Consider the following 19,149-nt stretch of genomic DNA (forward strand, 5'->3'; position numbering starts at 1 on the left):
TATTGAAGAAGAAAAAGCATCATCTACATAATTTTTAGGGTAATGGTTGACCAGCTCTTGCATCGGCTGCACTGATAAAGGAAGCATATGACCAAGTAAGATCGCGTGCACCTTGCTCAAATCCTGTCCAGCGATTGAATTGCTCTGAAAGTGACCCATTGTCATGTTGGTGATATTGCACAGTGGCCATGAAGCGATCAGCACGCGTGGTCATGGTATCCACAAGGGTTTCGAATGCTTTGGTACCATAACGGAATGAAAGTCCTTTAACCTTATCCTCGCTCGTTTCAAAAAGACGAGCAAAAAAACCACCATTGATGTCATTGACGGTGATGAGGGTGCTCTTGTCATTTTCCCATTCATGGACAGCCCTGTAATACAATTCGGCCATGGCTGCTGTTGTCAGGAACCAAGGATTACCATACGAGCCACTTTCATAGCCATCATAGCTATCTTCAGGGTAACGTCCAATGGCAGTGCCCAAGCCGGCAGGATGTAGATCGTTGATAGGATAAAGATTCTCAAAGGCTGATTCAAGTCGATGGGCCGTTGCCAATAGCTACCAAGAATGCATCATGTTATTGTTGCTACGTAATCAACATAGCTACATTACTGCAACGTACCTTGTCTGATCCAGCAGTGTAAGGCTTTATGCCTTTGGGTTGATGGTATGTTAAAAACAATGAAACGAGTGATATGGGATACTACGAATGCTTACCTGCATGATTTACAGCAAGGATCACTGCCGTGTCGAGCCCAGAATGCTTCCATACATTGTCACAATGATCCTGTGTAACGGATAGGTAATTGGAAGAGGATGACCAAAAGGTATCCAAACGAGAAAGAATGCCGTCAGCTGTCTGTGCGTAATGCGATGCTCGTTTTTGGTCTCCAAGCTCTCTTGCAAATTCAGCGCCATCCACCATGGCTCGTCGCATGACCATTAATGTATAAAAATGTACCCCACATACTTCCTCCCTGTTATCACACACACACACACACACATCGATTGAGAATGATACATCACATGCATTGTTTTGGGCTCTTCACATACCATAAATCAAAGCATGGTTCCTCCCATACACGGGCAATGTAATCCAAATCTCGCAAAATGGCAGGTCTCAGGGTGCCTTCAACATAACGTGGACTTGATTTCTTTGCAAGCAACAAGAGTGTGGTGACTCGAATGGCGGGTCCATCATTCTGGGGTCTATATTAAAAAGGGGTATTGTATGTGTGCTGCTGCGTGAGCGCATATGACATCAAAAGCACTCACATCCACATTACCTGCCCCATGACCCTTCATAGCCAGAGCCATCCTGTGAGAAAGTAAATAAAACGTCCTTTTCAAAATCATCCCATTATTGCCACTCTTACCGGATCTATATAAAAACTACAATAAGTGGATGTTGTGGGCTTATTTTATCATCATGACTTACTGAATTTTGGTTCTCCCAAGCAATCACATTCGGTGCGAGTCACTTGATGATAGATTTCCTGGGCCACATAATCATGGAGCAAACGCTTGACCTCCTCGTTTCTATCATCATTGTATCGGGATACAACCACACGCATCACTAGCCCTGCATCGCGTGTCCATGTGTAAAAGTAATCAGGTCCAAACGTGGAGGGTGATGCAGCCACAAACCCACGGATGGTGCCTGGGGGATTAATGTTGCGTCGGATACAATCCCAGCTCACAGCCGCTTCTTGCTCCAACCATTCATCCATTGTAACGGCAAACTTTGAACCCAAAATCTCCTTTTGAAACACTGTTGTATGTGGCGTATTGGATTAGATGCATGCAAACGCTATTCGTGATCCTACTACATACCTCCAACCGGGTCTTGGAATATCACTCTTGCCATCACCACCACCACCAGGGCATTTGCTATTAAAAGAATCAAGCCAAGTAGCTTCATATTTGAAATGTGGAAAAGGATCAACAAGAAAAAAGGGAGAATGGATGCAATAGATTGTGTGTGTATATATATATATATGGGAGCTGTGCAATATTGATATTGGATGTATACACATCTGTCAGTGAGTCAGTCGACGCCCAATGTTTCACGCGACCATGGCCAAAAACAATCATGCAAAATCATAACCAATGAATAGCACGTGGATGTTGTTTCCCCTGAAATACACGCACACAGCACCTATCCTATATCAATCGGGTGGTGGTGATGTGCTAATCACTCTCTCATCATCATTGGGTGGAAATACGGGGCATTCTGCGTTATCCCATTCAGCGTTTCCAACAGCAGCTGATGCCATCTTGGTTGGTTTTCATTGTTTCCCTATTCGTTTTCGTCACCCATACGTGTCCCTTTGTGTCAGGTATAGTATCCATCCTCATATGATGCTATGTGGTGTCGTCTTGGTACTATGTATGCTCCCATCTATCACTTTTATGCCAGCTTCGATGATGTCATGATGTTGTAATCAAGAGCTTGGTGTACACATGCAGCCAATAGGAAGAACCATCCAATTCTAAGGCAATATTCAGTTTTTTTAATGATCATTTTTCCAAAAACCTACAATCGTATAAATGTTGGAAAGGGAATACGAAAAGAAGAAAACAAAAATCAAATAAGAGAGAGTGAGAGGGAAAAGATAAAAAGTTTGCATGCGAAGATAATATCGGTTGCGAGGGGAATTGAGTGTGAGTGATGTGAATCGAGAAAAAAAGTTATCAAAAAGGGTAGTGCTGAGGTGGTGTTGTTGTATTTTTCTTAATATGCTGCTGCACGTTGCTGTTGTTGGTGGTTGTTGTGAATGGGAGTCGAAGTGGAAGTGCGAATGGTGTTATTGTTGGATGCACGCTGTGCTTGCCGACTTTGTCGTTTACGATAATAAGGTCGATGGTGGATATGGTCTCGTTGAAGTTTGGACACATGATGCTTGCCATCACAACACATGCGTACATCTTCAATGGCCTCATCTTCAAAATCATCATCGTCGTCATCATCAAGATCACGGTGTTGCGTGGCTGTTGCTGATCGGAACATGTTTTGTACACTGGGTTGTCTACGCATCATAGGGTGACTGGATACGGATGCTGTGCCGTTGGTTCTCCTATCAATGCTGTCTAAAAGCGACGATGATGCATCACCATTGCTTGGGCGTGATAATAGATAACTCAACGACTCGAGCCATACTTGGTGTCGTGCCATGGTAGGAGCCGTCAACTTGATAACACGGTTGGTGGTCTTGACCAAAAGACTAACATTGGGCACACCAGGTGAAGGAGGTTGCGTATAGTCCGGCTCAGCCGTGACACCCTCAATCAAAGCTATATAGAAAAATAATGAGATCCCATGTACAATGCATGCATACACACAATAATGACTTACCGCTTTTAGCCTTCATCTCATTTCCATGAGTACCTGGTGCTCGTGTGCTCCAGTACAAGGTACGAGTATAAGGATGGATCCAAAAGAAGCGCTTGTGACGATTTTCAGATAAACCTGCACCCACAGACTTGCGAGTGTACTTCCACATCCAATCACCAATCATGGTTTGTGTAATCAATCCCACTTGTTGTGGATCAGCATAAGCACGAAGCGATGTTGTATCATAGGCTGATGATCCAATCGATGCTCGTGGTTCGGATGTCGACACACTGGAAACAAGAGAAGGTGGACGATGTTGTTGTTGCTGCTGCAATTGTTGAGATGCACTACCAATGGATCCAATGCTTCGAGCAGGTGCCTTTCCTTTATCATTAACAGAGCCAGTGGACAATGAAGGTGTTGGTGATTGTTGTGCAACACGTGATAAAAGATGAGCAGGGGGTGGACTAACAGGTCGAGCTGGAATCTCATTCTCTTGCTGTTGCTGTTGTTGTTGGATGATGGCACCATTTGCTAAATCAGCTAAGCTGGGCTTGTTGCGGATTTCACGTGAACCAGGGACTGTGCCATTGCTTTGTTGTTGTTGTTGTTGCTGCTGCTGGGCCTTGGCAATGGCTTCACTAACAGCTGCAGCAATAAGTGCATCCGTCTCAGCCTTGCTATACACCTTGGCATCTTGATCATCGTTTTGGCTTGGCAAATCAGTAGCAGAGTCTGCAAGGGGTTGCTGGTGCGAGCTCACAACATCATCTTGCTCATCCTTGGCATGTCTCGAAGGCTCATCTTGCATAGCGTTGGTAGGTTCAACATCTTCCAAAGGTTTGTTGTTATCAACATCCTCAGCTTGTGTATCCTTGGCAACGTCGTCGTTGTTGTTGTTGTCGATAGGTTGTTCTGGTACAGCAAGGCTTTGCTTGACAACAGGCACATCCTTGAGTTGATTGGCAATGACATCGTCAGCTGAAGCATCCTTCAAGTGTTCATCAATGGCATTTTCAGGTACGGCCATATCAGCGGGTGCATTGTAAAGTTGCTCACTAGCTGCTGCTTCATGAGAAGGCGATTTAATCCCACGCTCTTGAGAAGAAGATGATTTGATCTCACGATCAGCAGGAGTATCCATGACCTTGGAAGCACCACTACCACCAAGCTTGCCAAATGCAGCTGCAGCCAATGCACCTAATCCAAAGGCACCACTTGCTGCACCTACATCAGTAGCTGTAGTTGATGGGACTGATGCACTGCTTGCTGTCAAAAGATCCACTTGAACAGAGGCATCGGAGGTGTTGTCAGCTGATTCGTATTGTACACCGGTATCCTTGGTAACGGTCTCTTCGGATTGCACCGATGAATCTTTCATGCTGGCAGCATCTGATTGCATTGAGCTGTCCTTGTATTCGACAACAGGCTCATGTTGCACAAACATGTCCTTGGCTTCAACAATGGGCTCATGTTGCACTGAACTATCCTTGACATTGGCAGGATCACATTGCACAAATGCCTCCTTGCTCTCGAAAACAGGCTCATGCTGCACGTGCATATCCTTGGCCTCCACACCATCCATTTGAGTACTGGAATCCTTCACATCAGCTGGTTCCGCTTGCACAAAGGAATCGACCATTTCAGCAGCTTCATGTTGTACACCCATATCAATGATCTCAGGCGCCTCAAATTGCGTAAAGCCATCCTTGACTTGAGCAGGTTCGGATTGAATGGAGATATCCTTGTATTCAGGCATTTCCATTTGAGTGCTCATATCGACACCTGGAATAGCTTCGTATTGTACTGAAATGTCGTGTGCTTCTGGTACATCGGATTGAACAAAGGCATCATGTGCTTCAGGGATATCGGATTGAACAAAGACATCGTGTGATTCGGGAGCTTCGGATTGAACAAAGGCATCGTGTGCTTCAGGGATATCGGATTGAACAAAGACATCATGTGATTCAGGGGCTTCGGATTGAACAAAGACGTCGTGGGTCTTGGCACCTTCACTTTGAACACCTATACAATAAACGTTATTACGCCATCATTCAATACATGGATTCTAAAACACATACCTTGATCTTGTGTTACTGCCACATCGCATTGTGCAGCACTATCAACCATGGGAATGGCTTCATGTTGTGCACTGCTGTCAACGTATTCGGGCTTGTGAGATTGTGTTTCAGCATCCACAACCTTGGGTGGTTCGCATTGTACATGCTTCTCTTGACCAACCACAGGGCTAATACCAAAGCTCTCAAGTGACATTTGTTGGAGTTGAACAGGTTCTTTTTCAGGGACAGCATCCGTTTGCATGAATGCATCGGCACTTTTTGTTGGTGCAGGAGCACTACTACCAAAAGCAGCGCTAAGCTCATCACCCAAAGAGCGTGCTGTTGCTTGCTCATCACGTTGTTGACTTTTGGATAATTCAGAGCCTAGGGAGGCTAAGCCTGCACCGGCAATGGCACCACCAACAGCAGCTGCTGCTTCTCCTGTAAGATCCTCTTCATCATAATAGTCATCATCATCTTCTTCACTTTCACCAGAAGTCAACGAGTAAGAGGAAGTGAGCTGAGAATCCTTTCGTTTGCGTCGCTCATCAATATCAGAGTCGCCATCACCACGAGTAGGACGTGCTGCTGCCACACGCGTTTTTGAAACAGGGACGCGTCGTTTGCCTTTACGAGTACGGCGTGCATTGGATCCATTTGAATCAGGAGGACCACCGCCACTCGAACCCGATTTGGGATAACCAGCATCGACCCAAAGACGAGGATCATTTTGTAGCTGCTCAATGGTTTCTTGTGACTCGCTCAAAAGCTTCTTGAACTCGAACTTTTCAGTCTTCTCCTTGTGCAAACTTGAACGAAGATTGCTGACCATACGATGAGCATGCGCCAAGGATGTCTTTAAGGTCTCCACTTCAAGTGCCTGATTTCTTGGATGTGCACCAGCAGCTGATTTGGGTGATTGAGATCCATTGTCGGAGCTGGAATTGGCATTGTCCTTGGATACATCGGATGTGTCCTCACTTTGTGCTTGATTTGCATTGGTTGCCATGCCCACAGCATTGGATGCCTTCGTAAGATCGGAATGGCTACGCTTGGCAATGCGACTTTGAGCCTTGGCAATGGCCAATTCAGATGAAAGTGCTTCGACTTGCTTGATGAAATCAGCCTTTTCACGTTGTAGACCTGCTGAATGGCGTCGCAAAGTACCCATATCTTGCTCATGCCTTTGCTTCATGGTCTCAAGACTCGATCTCAACTTTTCCTCGCTGTCACGCAATTGCTCAATCTCGCCTGTAAGCTCATCCATATGCTCTTGCATACGCTTTTGTTCAGCATTGGCACGATTGAGATTTTGTTGAAGCTCGGATACACTGATGGTCAACTCTTGCTTGGCAAGTTCCAAATTCCATGTTTCCTCCTTCAGTTTTTCTAATAGAGTAATGTGAATGAGTTGTCAAAAGTAAATAGGCATGCAGGGGAAGAGGGCCACTATTTACCTTCATTTTCTTCACGTTGTCGTAATTGCTTTGCCATGGATTCAGCAGCACGCTCCAAATCGGCCTTGGCAGCTTGAAGAGCTTTGAGCTGATCATCCTTTTCTTGTAACAAGGATTGCATTTTCCTCACTTCCATCAATAAGCCTTGACCAATCTCAGTGGCAAACTCAATGTCGGTGTTGCGGCGGTCTGTATTAGGCACCTTGGATCGGCGTTTTGTCGGCGTTGACCCGGTTGGTGGAGGAGGTAATGGCAATAGTGAAGTAGAATCATGACCATGGGCAGGAGGAAGCATTGTGGAAGTGGATGGGCTTGGTAGTGGATCTAAACCAGTTCGTAGCTAGAGGAGACATGTGATGTTAGTAAGGAATGTTGGTGGCTGGCTGCTGCAATGGAATATTAGCAATATACCTTGTCTTTCCGAAGGCTACTGCTGAGATTGGGTGATAGGGCGCGGTATGCTCCAATATCACGTTCTAGCTTTTGAAGCTTTTCCAATGTGGTTGGGGAAAGATCTTCATCTCCAGACACTGAGGATGGTGATTGAGCACGCCTTAATGGCGAACCTGGTTGTCGTTGTGTTGTTGTTGATGATGATGATGATGCAACCATGGCTGGATGGTTGTTGCTTGGTGATGATGATGTTGCTGCTTGTTGTTGTTGACGACGATCCATCTCCTGAAGTCGCTCTTTGAGTTGACTGATTTGTCGAGCGAGCACGCTTCTACCAATACCACTTGTGGAATCCTGCAGTTGCTTTTCCTTTTCAGAAATTTGCTGCTCGAGCTCACGTCTGAGTTGCCTTGTAACTTCAGAGGCTGATGAGGAGGAAGAGGGAGTTGGCAGAACAGGCGATGATGAGAGTGCATCGTTGGCACTTGTGGTTGACGATAAGGAATGTTGTGGGGGAGTTGAACTCATGCTTGGATTAAGAGAGGGCAAAAGTAGAGATGATGCAAACTAGTTGTGTATAAATGTGGTGCGTATATATATGTACGGTTGGCTTGAATGTGAGTAGTTGTAAAGGAATGCGTTGCGAGTTGTTTGCTGTGATTCGTTTGTTTCAATGGATAGTACTCGTCAATGATATAGTATACTGAGTGTGAGCGTGTGCATGCGAGTCAACTTCTAACAGAGAACGTTTGAGAGCACACACACGCAACACACACAGTGCAACAAAAAAAATAACTTGGTTAAGGAAAGGAATCGGATGCTGGGCTGCCGAGAGAATTTTGCAGCCCTTTTCATGTGACGTATCATTAGTGTCTCTTTCTCATTCACTCTATTCCCTCTCTCTCTATTGCTTTCCTCTCTATTGTGGTTCCTGAAACGACATATTCTTACAAAGGAGAAATTGGGTTGATCAATGCATCATGTTTCACTCTTATCATTGGTGTATGAGACTATATGAAAAGGAAAACCATCATCTATGTCAGGGGCCTTGTTTGCTATACCTTTGATTCATGTGCCTTTTAAAGCTATTTGTCATGCCTTTTCCTTTATTCATGTTTATTCTTGACACATTTATGGTCAACTTATGCAGCTACGGCGGGGGATGATATTGTGTCGTTTTGTTTCACTTTGGAGTCATTGACAAATTGTCGGGTTAGCAACCACTCACTCACTTTCACTCTCACCATGGTTACATCTCTTTGCCCCAGAGGATCGGGTCCTCCCCTCCCCCTTCCCATCTTTTATGTTACAATGATCCCATTGTCCGGGTACTCTGCATGTGTGTCAAATTCATCGCATGACATGTACATTTGTATTGCATACATTGGTAAATTCACAATTGGAAAAGAAGGAGAGAGTGAGAAAAGAGAAACTTCTCATCTCCCCCCCCCCTCTAGTAAAAGGGGGGCATGAAAGCGTTACAAAGAAAGATTTGCATGCAGCCTAAGCTTTACACAAACAAATACACATTTGAGATGCGTGCACTGTTGTACAAGGCCACGAGGATTTGCACAACTTTCTCGGCTCATGCTCCGTCCTACTTGCTCTTTTTCTTCGCTACTCCTCCTCCTCCCCATTTATATACCCCTCCTTGCACAGCAGCTTATTGTACTCTGTACACACACACTTTCTCATTTCATTTGATCGTAATTATACGCCATGCTCCTTCTTGTCGACAAGACACGTCGTCCCTTTCTTTGTCTTTTGGGCTGCTGCAGGAGTAAATGTATGATTCCTGCTCATGCATGATTCTATTCTTCGCCCATATCACATCATCTTGTATCATGTTATTGGCAGCCTTTACATGATGAATCGACATTTTGCTAATACATCATCCGACATGTTGTGTTGCAACAACCACAACACCAAGCATTTCATTCACAACCACCATTGCTGTGTATCAGGCTTGTTCCCATTGTTTGGTCCGATCACTCAGCAAACACCATGTTGTCAATACTCTTTGAGAAAGCCAATCATGTCGGATCTCGTAGCTTTTGTTTGTCTTCATTAAAGCTTATAACACGCGGTAAATGAACAATGGGCTGTGACACATTGGCCATTCTACCTTTTTTTTTCTTTCGATAAAACATCACGAATGCCAGCCCATATGATGGCAACGACCACTTGTGGTCATGGTGGTGCCAATACGTGCAATGACGACTCAACATCAGCTGATCAAAAGCAAAAAGCATATGCTTTTATGGATGAAAAGTATTCTACCACCGGCATGTCACTAAAGAATGACCCTGATAATACAACACAACAACGACGACGACTTTACTTTGGACGACCGCTCGTTGAATCAATAGCTCTCGGTTCCATATCACTGGTAATGGCAAACTCCATCATTTCTTTCTGTCACACACTTGGCATTTGTATAGCTGCCGCTGACGCGTAAATATATCCCAACAGTTATTTTTATATGGCATGGTGTTTTGCATTGGATCCATTGTAACATACACAAATGGTAATCATTCATACTACAAGCCCCAACGATTGCTGTATGCTCATGTTGTTGTATTTGAACCAACAAGGATTTGAGTATGCAAGTGTGATAGCCATTGCGAATAAGGGGATACTTGCATTGACGTTTATTGCATCCCTTGCATGTGTATCGACATCTTTGATTGGATTGGCAGGATTGCGGTACAAGCAACAGCCGTGTCGTCATGCCCTTCTTTCCTTATATCATGTATTGCTATGGCTTTGTCTTGCGCTGATTGCAGCTGTTGCCTATGTGGCATGTGATATTCGATCGGAGGATGATTTGGGGGTTCAATGGCGGGAAGACCTTGGCTATCGCGATCATCTTTTGCTTCAATCGACTGTAAGTAGGGCTGTGCGTATACGTGTGTGTTACATGTGAAAATGGGCTTTAGCGCTAAAATTCATAAAAAGATGGCATGCTGTGGATACGCACACCCAATGGATTATGCAGCTTATAAAGGCATCTGTCGTCCGGAATCACTTGTGCCCGGCTGTAGCTACAAGCTATATCTATTTCAACAAGCGTTCCTATCAACGACTCGAATAGGGTCATTGACCATTGTGCCGATCCATATTTTTGTCATTGTGGTTGCCAGCCTTTATTCGCACCACGTGGAGCACTTGTTTAGCGTCAGCAAATCAATTCGATCGTCCTCTGGTCCTTTTCCTAAAAGGGAAAAGCGACCATATGCTTCAGACCAACAGCAGCAGCTCTATGATATCCCGACAACGAAATTTGATGTTCATTGTCCTGCCTGTGTAGGCTGGTCCCTTTGAATAAAGTCCCTGATACAGACGCAGTGAATAAATGAAAATGACATGATCGATCATTGATTGTGCAACCAAAAGAAAAACAAGCTCATATGAGAAATAAACACATGATGTGTGTAGCTTAGTGGATTCTAATAGTGTGTGTCTTGTCTCCTCGTTTCTGATCCAGCTCGTCCAATCCCATGAAGAAAGGATTCAAAAAGTATGTCAAGGAGTCACCCATGCTTGTTCTTTAGAAAACATGTCATCATCGTGTAGAAAAGTATGCAACACTAGTAGTAGTAGTAGTAGTAGTAGTAGTAGAGTGCTTATATCAACCTATCCACACACGCACACACACGCACACATCCATCACACTCATATCTCCTAATAGCGAATCATCCTTCATCTCCACCTTGAAACAGCGCCGAAAAAGTTCAATCCTCGTGTTTCCGTCTGAAGTATACTAGGTCAATTTCTGTATTACCCTCACTCTCACTCATTCATTTTCTTTTCTTTCCCTCTCTCGACGCTCCTTTTAACACCCCAACAGCCATTTCGCTCTTGGACATCTAGAACCTCTTTTTATAATTGTAAGTACAAGCACTCGCCCTTCTTTTCCTTCCATTTCCTCGTCATGGGTCACTATCCAGAGATCGGGTTGCCGGCATGCACGACACACACAAAAGGGATGAAGACACATTACAGACCAACTCACACATTGTTTGTTTTCTCTTTTACTCCATTCTCTCGGTCATTGCCCCACTCTTGCAACTCATTTATCTCTTTCCACGATTCGACACTTGTTTAACAACACTCGGCATACACAACACACACATTTACAACAGACTCTCTTCACAGCATATCTACTTTACGAGAAAAGAAACATTCGACACTATGATGCTCTACAAGTTGGTCGTTCTTGGTGATGGTGGTGTAGGCAAGGTAAGCATTGGGTGGGAGATGATGCCAAGATTCATGCACATGCACATATACGCATACACAGCCTCCTCGACTGTTTTGTGTGTATGTGTATGTGTATGTGTATGTGTGCGTTTGTGCGTGTGATGATTGCGGAGGGCGGATATATGAGTATATTTGGGGAATGATACACTGATTGCCTGTTATTACCTTTTGTTATTTTTCGTAGACCGCCCTTACTATTCAGGTATGTTATCTTGGTCGCGTGTGAGGAGTGATGAGAATATTCCATTCATTGACGAATTCATTCCACAAAAAAATAGCTTTGTTTGAACCACTTTGTTGGTAAGTTTCCTTGCATTCGCAGTCGGAATAAAAGCGCTAATTTTACTTCCATATAGAGGTAAACATCCATCATGCAAACAAAACAACCGGTCGTCATCCATGTTGATGTGTTTTTTTATTACAACAGACCTATGATCCCACTATCGAAGATTCTTACCGAAAGCAAGTCGTGATTGATGATCAACCATGTGTGCTTGAAGTATTGGATACAGCTGGCCAAGGTATATTATCCTTCCCCCACCATGGATATGGAATGACTTATTCATTTTTCTATAGAGGAATACACTGCTTTGAGAGATCAATGGATCAGGTAAGAAGACATGAGCATGAATCTCAGTGATCAATCGCACTTGCTTACACCTATACTTTAGGGATGGTGAAGGTTTCCTTTTGGTGTACTCTATAACAGCTCGTTCTACCTTTGAGCGTATTGAGCGTTTCCGTGAGCAAATTTTCCGTGTCAAGGATGTGGACAATGTGCCCATGATGTTGGTTGGCAACAAGTGTGACCGAGTGACTGAGCGTGAGGTGACACGTGAGGAAGGCATGATGATGGCAAGACGAATGGGTTGCGAATTTATCGAGACATCAGCAAAGACCTGCGTCAACGTCGAGCGTTCCTTTTACCAAGTGGTCAAGATTATTCGTGCTCAACGTGAAGGTCTCCGTACCGGTCCCAAGGGCAAGAGCAAGAAGGAAGGCAAAAAGAACAAGTGTTTGATTCTGTAAAAAAACAACCAAGGTCTTGACGACGCACATCACATCACATATTTATCAGGGGATCGTATTCATATACCCTGTTCGCTCTCACCTTTCTCTCTCTCTTTCTCTCTCTTATTCGACACACTCACACACACACACACGTTCATCACACACTCACACACTCTCTCACTCTCTCACACATATAGTCTCTCTCTCTCGCACACATTTTTTTAACTTTCCCTCTCTTATTTCTTTCCTATCTTCTCTTTTATTACTATCACAAGCCAACTATGTAAAAAGAAATCAGGGATAGCTTGATGTGAATCTCTTTTATTACTTCTTTTCTAGTAACACGCAACATGATGTTATTTAAATGAAATCGATAACAGCGATGTTTCCCAATACTATCCCCAATTAGCTTGTACATACGCGCGTTGCAGTAGATGGCCCGTTTCTAGGTCAACAATGATTGAATATGAGCAGCTTATCCAAGCATCAAATGCAGCATCCAGCAAGGTAGAACAAAAAGGCATCTATGCTGAGCCATCTTATGGTGCTATACTTGCGCATTATCAAAGCCATCCCCAACAAGATTGCACGCTTTTACACAACGAAGCACTTTCCATTATTAGATATAAAGACTTCCCGTTGTTGCATTATGTACTTGGGTGTGATCCAAATGCGATTGATTGTTTATGGAGTAGAGCTATTGTTTTTACTAATAAAAGTCTCATCTAGGATAGAGTCTTGGTGATACTAGAATTGAGTGTATCTACTTTTCTAGAAGCATGTCGGCCACCACCACAGAGCACCCAGCATGAATTAAATGTTCGGGAGCAGTCTTGAATCCTGCACCTCTTGTTGCTCCACACAAACTTTAAACACACGACTCCTCCAGAATCGCTCGCCCACTCGATGGATACATCGCCCAATATACCCCGCAAGGTAGAATGACACGGCATGCGTTAGCAGATTGTAGTCGCTCATGTATTCATTCTGGATAGCGATCCCAACCCCCGTATCTTAAAACCAATAACACTCAACGTCGACTCGATCAATCTCGTGGTTCAAGGCGACCTGCTCAAGACGAAGGTATGCTTGATGCTGTCATGCGTGTGCTCCAAATGTGTTATTGATCTATACCCAATGACTGTAAGCAGGGTCTTCCAAGGACGTGTCAGATCGCGGCGATCGTGCAACGCTACGGCCTTCTTCACGCAGTGGTACTTTTTCGTGCACGTGACATGTATATGGGCAACTGGATACTAACAAGTTCATGGTGTAGGGCGATCACCAACTGCATCACCACGTGTAAAAGCAATACCATCCATCACCACCAATAGCGCATCATCTCGACGTAATAATAACGATTCACCATCACCATCACCATCACCATCACAAACACCTTCAACAAGTACTAGTACAACACCTGAACAGCAATCCTTTGAATGGAATGGACAGCTTGAACCTCCTGATACTGCCGGCGGTATTGCAACAATGGATGTTCATATTCAATCGATCGCTGGTCGAGCTCCACATGTACCTCGTGTCAAGGAAATGCTGAATCGACTCAGTACAAACAACAAGCTGCAGATTCGATCCTTCTTGGCACTCAACATCCTCCAACGCTTCTTTTCACAATCAGCAAGTATCATGATGATGACACCTGGTTCGACTGGTAGTGTACAATTTGCCAAATGCCGAAGTTTCTTGACAATCAACAGGATGGTAAGTATCATTGGCGGTGGGAGGAGGGATCATAGTATGGAAAGAGTGATGCATTGTACTAAATGATCTTTTCAAGGCAGGCTTGATTTTACGACCCTCAAAACCTTGTGAAGTCTTGGCTGTGATACCTCATTCGGAAGCGATGGAAAAGGGATGGAGACTCAAGGGCGCTTGGTTACCCCATAACATGCTGGTCATTTATCTGCCTTCGATTCCTCCGGAACCACCATTATTGAAGGGCTATCTCAATCTTGACATGTTTGCCAACACGACACCTGGTAAATCCTTTGAATGGCAAACCATGACTTTGGCGCTCAAATTTCCTGTCGAGGCAAGTCTTTTATATATCAATGACAATGACGAGTGTATATGCTGATTCGATTTGATAATAGCTTTTAGAGGAGATCAAGCGCGATACTTTCATTGTGGTCTGTGGACATTCAAAATGGGCAGCCGAATTGAGACAAGCATATCAAGTTTTCAGGGCAAAGAAAATAAACCATACCCAGCGAAAAGTGGTCCTTGTAAGTTGAAATCAGCCATCCTTCTAACACTTTACTCACCCCATGTGGTTAGCTCGACCGATACCAAGATTGCCGTTTCCAACGTGATCTATCAACATGGAAGCGATCATGGCAGCAACCTTCTTTTTGGGAGTTTGGGATTTGCGATTTGGATACGCCAAAAATGCCTCCAGTGAAACGGATATTTCCTGAATACACGGGTAAGTAGGAGAAGGACATCCTGGATGGAATAGGGAAACTCATCATGGCTTTGTTAGGTGGATTTATTACTACCAACCTGGAAAACATTCTTGAGAAACCCACCATCCTTGATAGCATAGCGGATGCCACTCGACGGGTATGTACATTTTGTTGTCAAGGTGGAATGTCGACTCACGTTGGATCGATTTGTAGTTGAATTTGAATCCAGCAAATGGTGAATGGAAGTTTGTGTTGAGAGATGATATTCTTGATCGCATATCTCGGAGAATGGATAGCCAGAATGCCTCACAGTAAGTACCTTCACTTTTTCATTACAAGGAGCACGATGATAATGTTGGATGATATTCGCAGGGTACGGATGGCACTTTTACATCTCAAGTCAATACTTTTGTGCAATGAATGCGAGCTAGTACATGATTGGGCGGAAGAGGTGAGTAGTGTTGTTATGCACTTTTATACGCTTTGTTTCTAATCATCCATTTCTCCTGGTAGAATCAAGGCGAAAGCGGCGTTGCACCAACCCCGGTGGATGACTCAGCGGTTTCGTTAATGGAGAGGTTGTTGCGACAATGTTGCTATACACGCCAAAACTTTGTGATTGTGGATGATATCGCTTCCAGAAGTCCCAAACGGCTTAGGGTCATTGAAGAAATACCATCTTGGGACCTATACAAATCGTTTTCCATGGACCAATCCCATTGATATCTTCTCTTCTCTCCCCCCCCCAAACCACCACCTACCGTGTACTACCAGCTCCAACCCAAGTTCACGCGACTGTACTATATTATTATAACCTCTACAATACAACCTGTGCATATTCGTTGGCTCGTGGCCGTGTATCTGAAATAGGAAGGAGTTGCTTTCATTGTTCATTTTCTTTGGGGAGAAGGTTCTTTTTTCTCGGATCGGTCATTGATACGAGTTCACATTTTGCGATGCCAATGGTGATAATCTTTGTTAAGCGCGCGCGCGCTTCAGCCACTCTTTTGCAAAATCGGCGCTTCTTTTGATCAATTGATCCTGCAATCCACGCTATCTTTTATGACATTTCTTGAACCCCCAAGCGGTCTAGACCAACCCATTTTATCACCCGTCACGTACATGATTTGCCTTGTTGCTGATGGTCCTCACTATCGATGAACATGAAGGATTGTCAAGATCGATACGCTTTGTGCCTAAATATGGGGGTTGGCATGGCAACACGTTTTCCACCAAATATAGTCAATTGCCGCATTGTGCTTGGGTACACAAGGAGAGGCGCAGTGTCAAAGGTTTGAATGCATCAACAAACATGCAACACGCCATACTATTGCCGATGGTGCAACCCACGTTGACTTTATGACCTTATTTCGCACACACACGCTCGCTCTCTTTATTCCAGCGATTGTCAAAGGCGTCGTCAAGTGAAATCAAAGCCCAATGCAATGTACAGTACTCAAATCGCCTTTGTTATCAGAGGACAACATCTACAACGTTCCTTCATGCGTGATGACTCCGTAGGAGGAGGGGTTGATTTACAAACGTGGAAGGAATCGGCTTACAAAGGACATAATGATCCATGGCAGCTGTCAGCACCGTTCAATGAAATCTTACCTTAAATGAAAGCATATCGCTACATGTGCTCGATGATTCAATGGGCGACAGGGACAAACCATCACCATCATCACCAGCATCAGATGCGGGTATCAACGTCCATAAGCTGGCAACAGGGCGTGGCATAATGCCTTGTTCATTCCGATCGTCACCTTTGAAAACAACCAAAATACCAGGGCGCAAATGGATGTGATCAAGTTTGGTTTTCAAATGGTCGGGCAGGGACCTTTTTGACATTACTATCAGGTCATGCATCGGTTCTCCGACTCACGTGGTATAATGGGATTGATTGTTCCTTCTTCCTTGTCGAGTCTTTTACAGCCATCAGCATTTGAAAAAAAAGTCATCCGAATCAGCGCTATCGCTGCCACCAGTAGTACCATCAGCATGTTCATCATCATCACATTGGACAACAATGCTTGAGACATCTCATTACAACACGTCGGCTTTTGTTTCCCCCATCCCGCCAAATATCGCTACCCACAATAATGGATTGACAAGCAACAATAAACGTGAGCATCAGCATCAATGAAAGATCAACCTCTATGCGTATGCACCTATACAGCAGACAGGAGGGGTGTATGATACCATGGAGAATGTTACACATGACCGCCCTTTACATGATGGGGGGAGTATACGTAGTGGTTGGTACATGCGTTTTGTTGGATACTTGATTGACAAGCCCGCTGTTAAACTTTTTCAATTTGTTTCAGGTCAACGACCCAGACTTTTTCCTCCTTTCTCTCACTTTCTCCTTTCCTCTCCTTTCTACTCGAGAAGAAGCGTTGCTGCAGGCTCAGTCGTCGTCTTCTTTACCTTCATTTACTACACTTGTTACATAATTTTCTGCATTCATACTCCACGCCATTCATTTTTCTCTCTTTGACGGTCATTACAACATGTCACCCTTCTATGCATCCGATATGAACAACCATCTTCAACGTAGACAAGCACCATCTCTCGATGAGTGAGTAATAGGAAGAATGCACCAATAGCACATGTCACTAAGCTATGTACATCATCGTAGTTTGCCAACTCTTGGTGGTGATGGTGGTAGCAGTAACAGTGGTGGTACTTCATCCCCTGGTGCAGCAGCAGGTCAAGACCCCAACGTATGTTTGTTTATCTAAATTACGTAATGCTGTCATATTAAAAGTTTACTCACGTGCATATGTACACATGTATTAGGATGCTAGCAGTGGTGGTGCTACCAACAGTGGCAGCGACAGCAGCACTAGTGGTGGTAGCAATGATGCTAATGCCAATGATACACCAAGCGCTGGTAGCGGCGGCGGTAATGGTGATAGTAGCTCAGAGCCAACCGCATCCTCTGGTGATGGTAATACCACTCCCGACAATGGCAACAACCAACCAGACCCGACTACACCCGCACCTGTTGATCCTACTACAACTGCCGCCAATAATAATGAACCTTCATCTGGTAACAATCCGCAGCAACCAACTCAATCGCCATCCGATGGTAATCAACAACAACCTACTACAAGTAATCAACCTCCACAACCCACTACTACACAGGCTCCTCCATCATCATCTCAACAGCCTGAAACATCGAGTGTTCCACCAACCACTACTACAGCTGCACCTACTACAACCAGCCAAACACCATCTTCATCATCTGAGACAACTACATCTTCGGCGATTGAATCCTTATCCAGTAGCTCAAGTGCCTCAAGCTCAACAAGTGCCTCACCATCAGGTATGCTGAAACTTTGAAAAATAAGCATCATTGATGTGACCATTGACAACAAAAATTTCATATTACTAGTGACATCAGCAGCAGCATCTGATAATTCGACCAACACAGGTGCAATTGCAGGTGGCGTTGTGGGAGGTGTTGTGGGTGTTGCTCTCATTGGTAAGTTTTGCTTTTTCTATCATTTGCATAAACCTGAGCATGGGAAATAACAACCTTGTCATATGTTTGTAGCTGGTTTGATTGCATTTCTCTTGATCAGAAGACGCAAGCAACGTCGTGAACGTCGTGCACAACGTGAACGTGATGACATGATCTTTAACAGCCATGGCTATGAAACAGAGACAACATCAAACCAACAATGGTCGCCTACAATGATGGAACATACACCGACCATGTCAGCACGTGCATTCCCACCTCCAGGTACAGCAGGTGGTATGGATAGTGAACGTTATTACGTTGAGCCTGAGCCTCCACTTCCTGTACATCATTACAACAATTGGTCTCCAAGTGCTGCACAGCAACCAGAGTACTACCCTTACATGGAAGATCATTCGACTGTGAGTGGTGGCGGACCTGATTATGCTCATGAGCAGTACTATAACGCGACCAATGCTGTTGGAGGTGCAATGGCACCACAGCCTCACCATTACGGCTATGAGCAACATCATCAACAACAACCTACATCGCCCGTAGCTTATTCGGACCCTGCTAGTACATCCCCCACGATGCAGAATCCACCCTCAGCCGATTACGATTATTATCATCAGTATAATGTGGGTGCTGCTGGTGGCTATTATGGCCAACAACAAGCGCATCAACCTTATGACAAGCCCGATGCTAAAGATGGTCAATAAACGCTTTGTAGTATACTTTCAC

At 44.4% G+C, this 19,149-nt stretch overlaps 6 protein-coding genes across 6 annotated transcripts; 4 read left to right on the plus strand and 2 right to left on the minus strand.

The window, feature by feature from the left end:
- Positions 1 to 34: 34 nt before the first annotated feature.
- Positions 35 to 1,922, minus strand: O0I10_002525 (uncharacterized protein; the record flags this gene model as incomplete). Its single annotated transcript, XM_058482607.1, has 8 exons — positions 35 to 559; positions 624 to 655; positions 719 to 978; positions 1,055 to 1,210; positions 1,288 to 1,319; positions 1,378 to 1,382; positions 1,440 to 1,772; positions 1,835 to 1,922. The coding sequence occupies 8 exons, from the start codon at positions 1,920 to 1,922 to the stop codon at positions 35 to 37; spliced, it is 1,431 nt and encodes a 476-aa protein (XP_058346631.1).
- Positions 1,923 to 2,735: 813 nt separating this feature from the next.
- Positions 2,736 to 7,773, minus strand: O0I10_002526 (uncharacterized protein; the record flags this gene model as incomplete). Its single annotated transcript, XM_058482608.1, has 5 exons — positions 2,736 to 3,295; positions 3,357 to 5,360; positions 5,417 to 6,784; positions 6,853 to 7,192; positions 7,264 to 7,773. 5 exons carry the CDS (start codon positions 7,771 to 7,773, stop codon positions 2,736 to 2,738), a joined length of 4,782 nt encoding a protein of 1,593 aa, XP_058346632.1.
- A 1,627-nt stretch (positions 7,774 to 9,400) lies between these two features.
- On the plus strand, positions 9,401 to 10,569 carry O0I10_002527 (uncharacterized protein; the record flags this gene model as incomplete). Its single annotated transcript, XM_058482609.1, has 3 exons — positions 9,401 to 9,634; positions 9,878 to 10,132; positions 10,204 to 10,569. The coding sequence occupies 3 exons, from the start codon at positions 9,401 to 9,403 to the stop codon at positions 10,567 to 10,569; spliced, it is 855 nt and encodes a 284-aa protein (XP_058346633.1).
- Positions 10,570 to 11,439: 870 nt separating this feature from the next.
- O0I10_002528 (uncharacterized protein) lies at positions 11,440 to 12,537 on the plus strand (the record flags this gene model as incomplete). Its single annotated transcript, XM_058482610.1, has 7 exons — positions 11,440 to 11,487; positions 11,693 to 11,710; positions 11,787 to 11,808; positions 11,865 to 11,897; positions 11,958 to 12,029; positions 12,085 to 12,118; positions 12,180 to 12,537. 7 exons carry the CDS (start codon positions 11,440 to 11,442, stop codon positions 12,535 to 12,537), a joined length of 585 nt encoding a protein of 194 aa, XP_058346634.1.
- An 888-nt stretch (positions 12,538 to 13,425) lies between these two features.
- Positions 13,426 to 15,665, plus strand: O0I10_002529 (uncharacterized protein; the record flags this gene model as incomplete). Its single annotated transcript, XM_058482611.1, has 11 exons — positions 13,426 to 13,455; positions 13,515 to 13,602; positions 13,671 to 13,733; positions 13,796 to 14,238; positions 14,315 to 14,569; positions 14,631 to 14,762; positions 14,815 to 14,962; positions 15,020 to 15,099; positions 15,156 to 15,253; positions 15,315 to 15,393; positions 15,456 to 15,665. 11 exons carry the CDS (start codon positions 13,426 to 13,428, stop codon positions 15,663 to 15,665), a joined length of 1,626 nt encoding a protein of 541 aa, XP_058346635.1.
- A 1,790-nt stretch (positions 15,666 to 17,455) lies between these two features.
- Positions 17,456 to 19,127, plus strand: O0I10_002530 (uncharacterized protein; the record flags this gene model as incomplete). Its single annotated transcript, XM_058482612.1, has 5 exons — positions 17,456 to 17,523; positions 17,584 to 17,668; positions 17,745 to 18,273; positions 18,343 to 18,432; positions 18,505 to 19,127. The coding sequence occupies 5 exons, from the start codon at positions 17,456 to 17,458 to the stop codon at positions 19,125 to 19,127; spliced, it is 1,395 nt and encodes a 464-aa protein (XP_058346636.1).
- Positions 19,128 to 19,149: the final 22 nt, after the last annotated feature.

This window comes from Lichtheimia ornata (genome assembly GCF_029851405.1).
Source record: "Lichtheimia ornata isolate CBS 291.66 chromosome Unknown scaffold00007, whole genome shotgun sequence".
NCBI lineage: Eukaryota > Fungi > Mucoromycota > Mucoromycetes > Mucorales > Lichtheimiaceae > Lichtheimia > Lichtheimia ornata.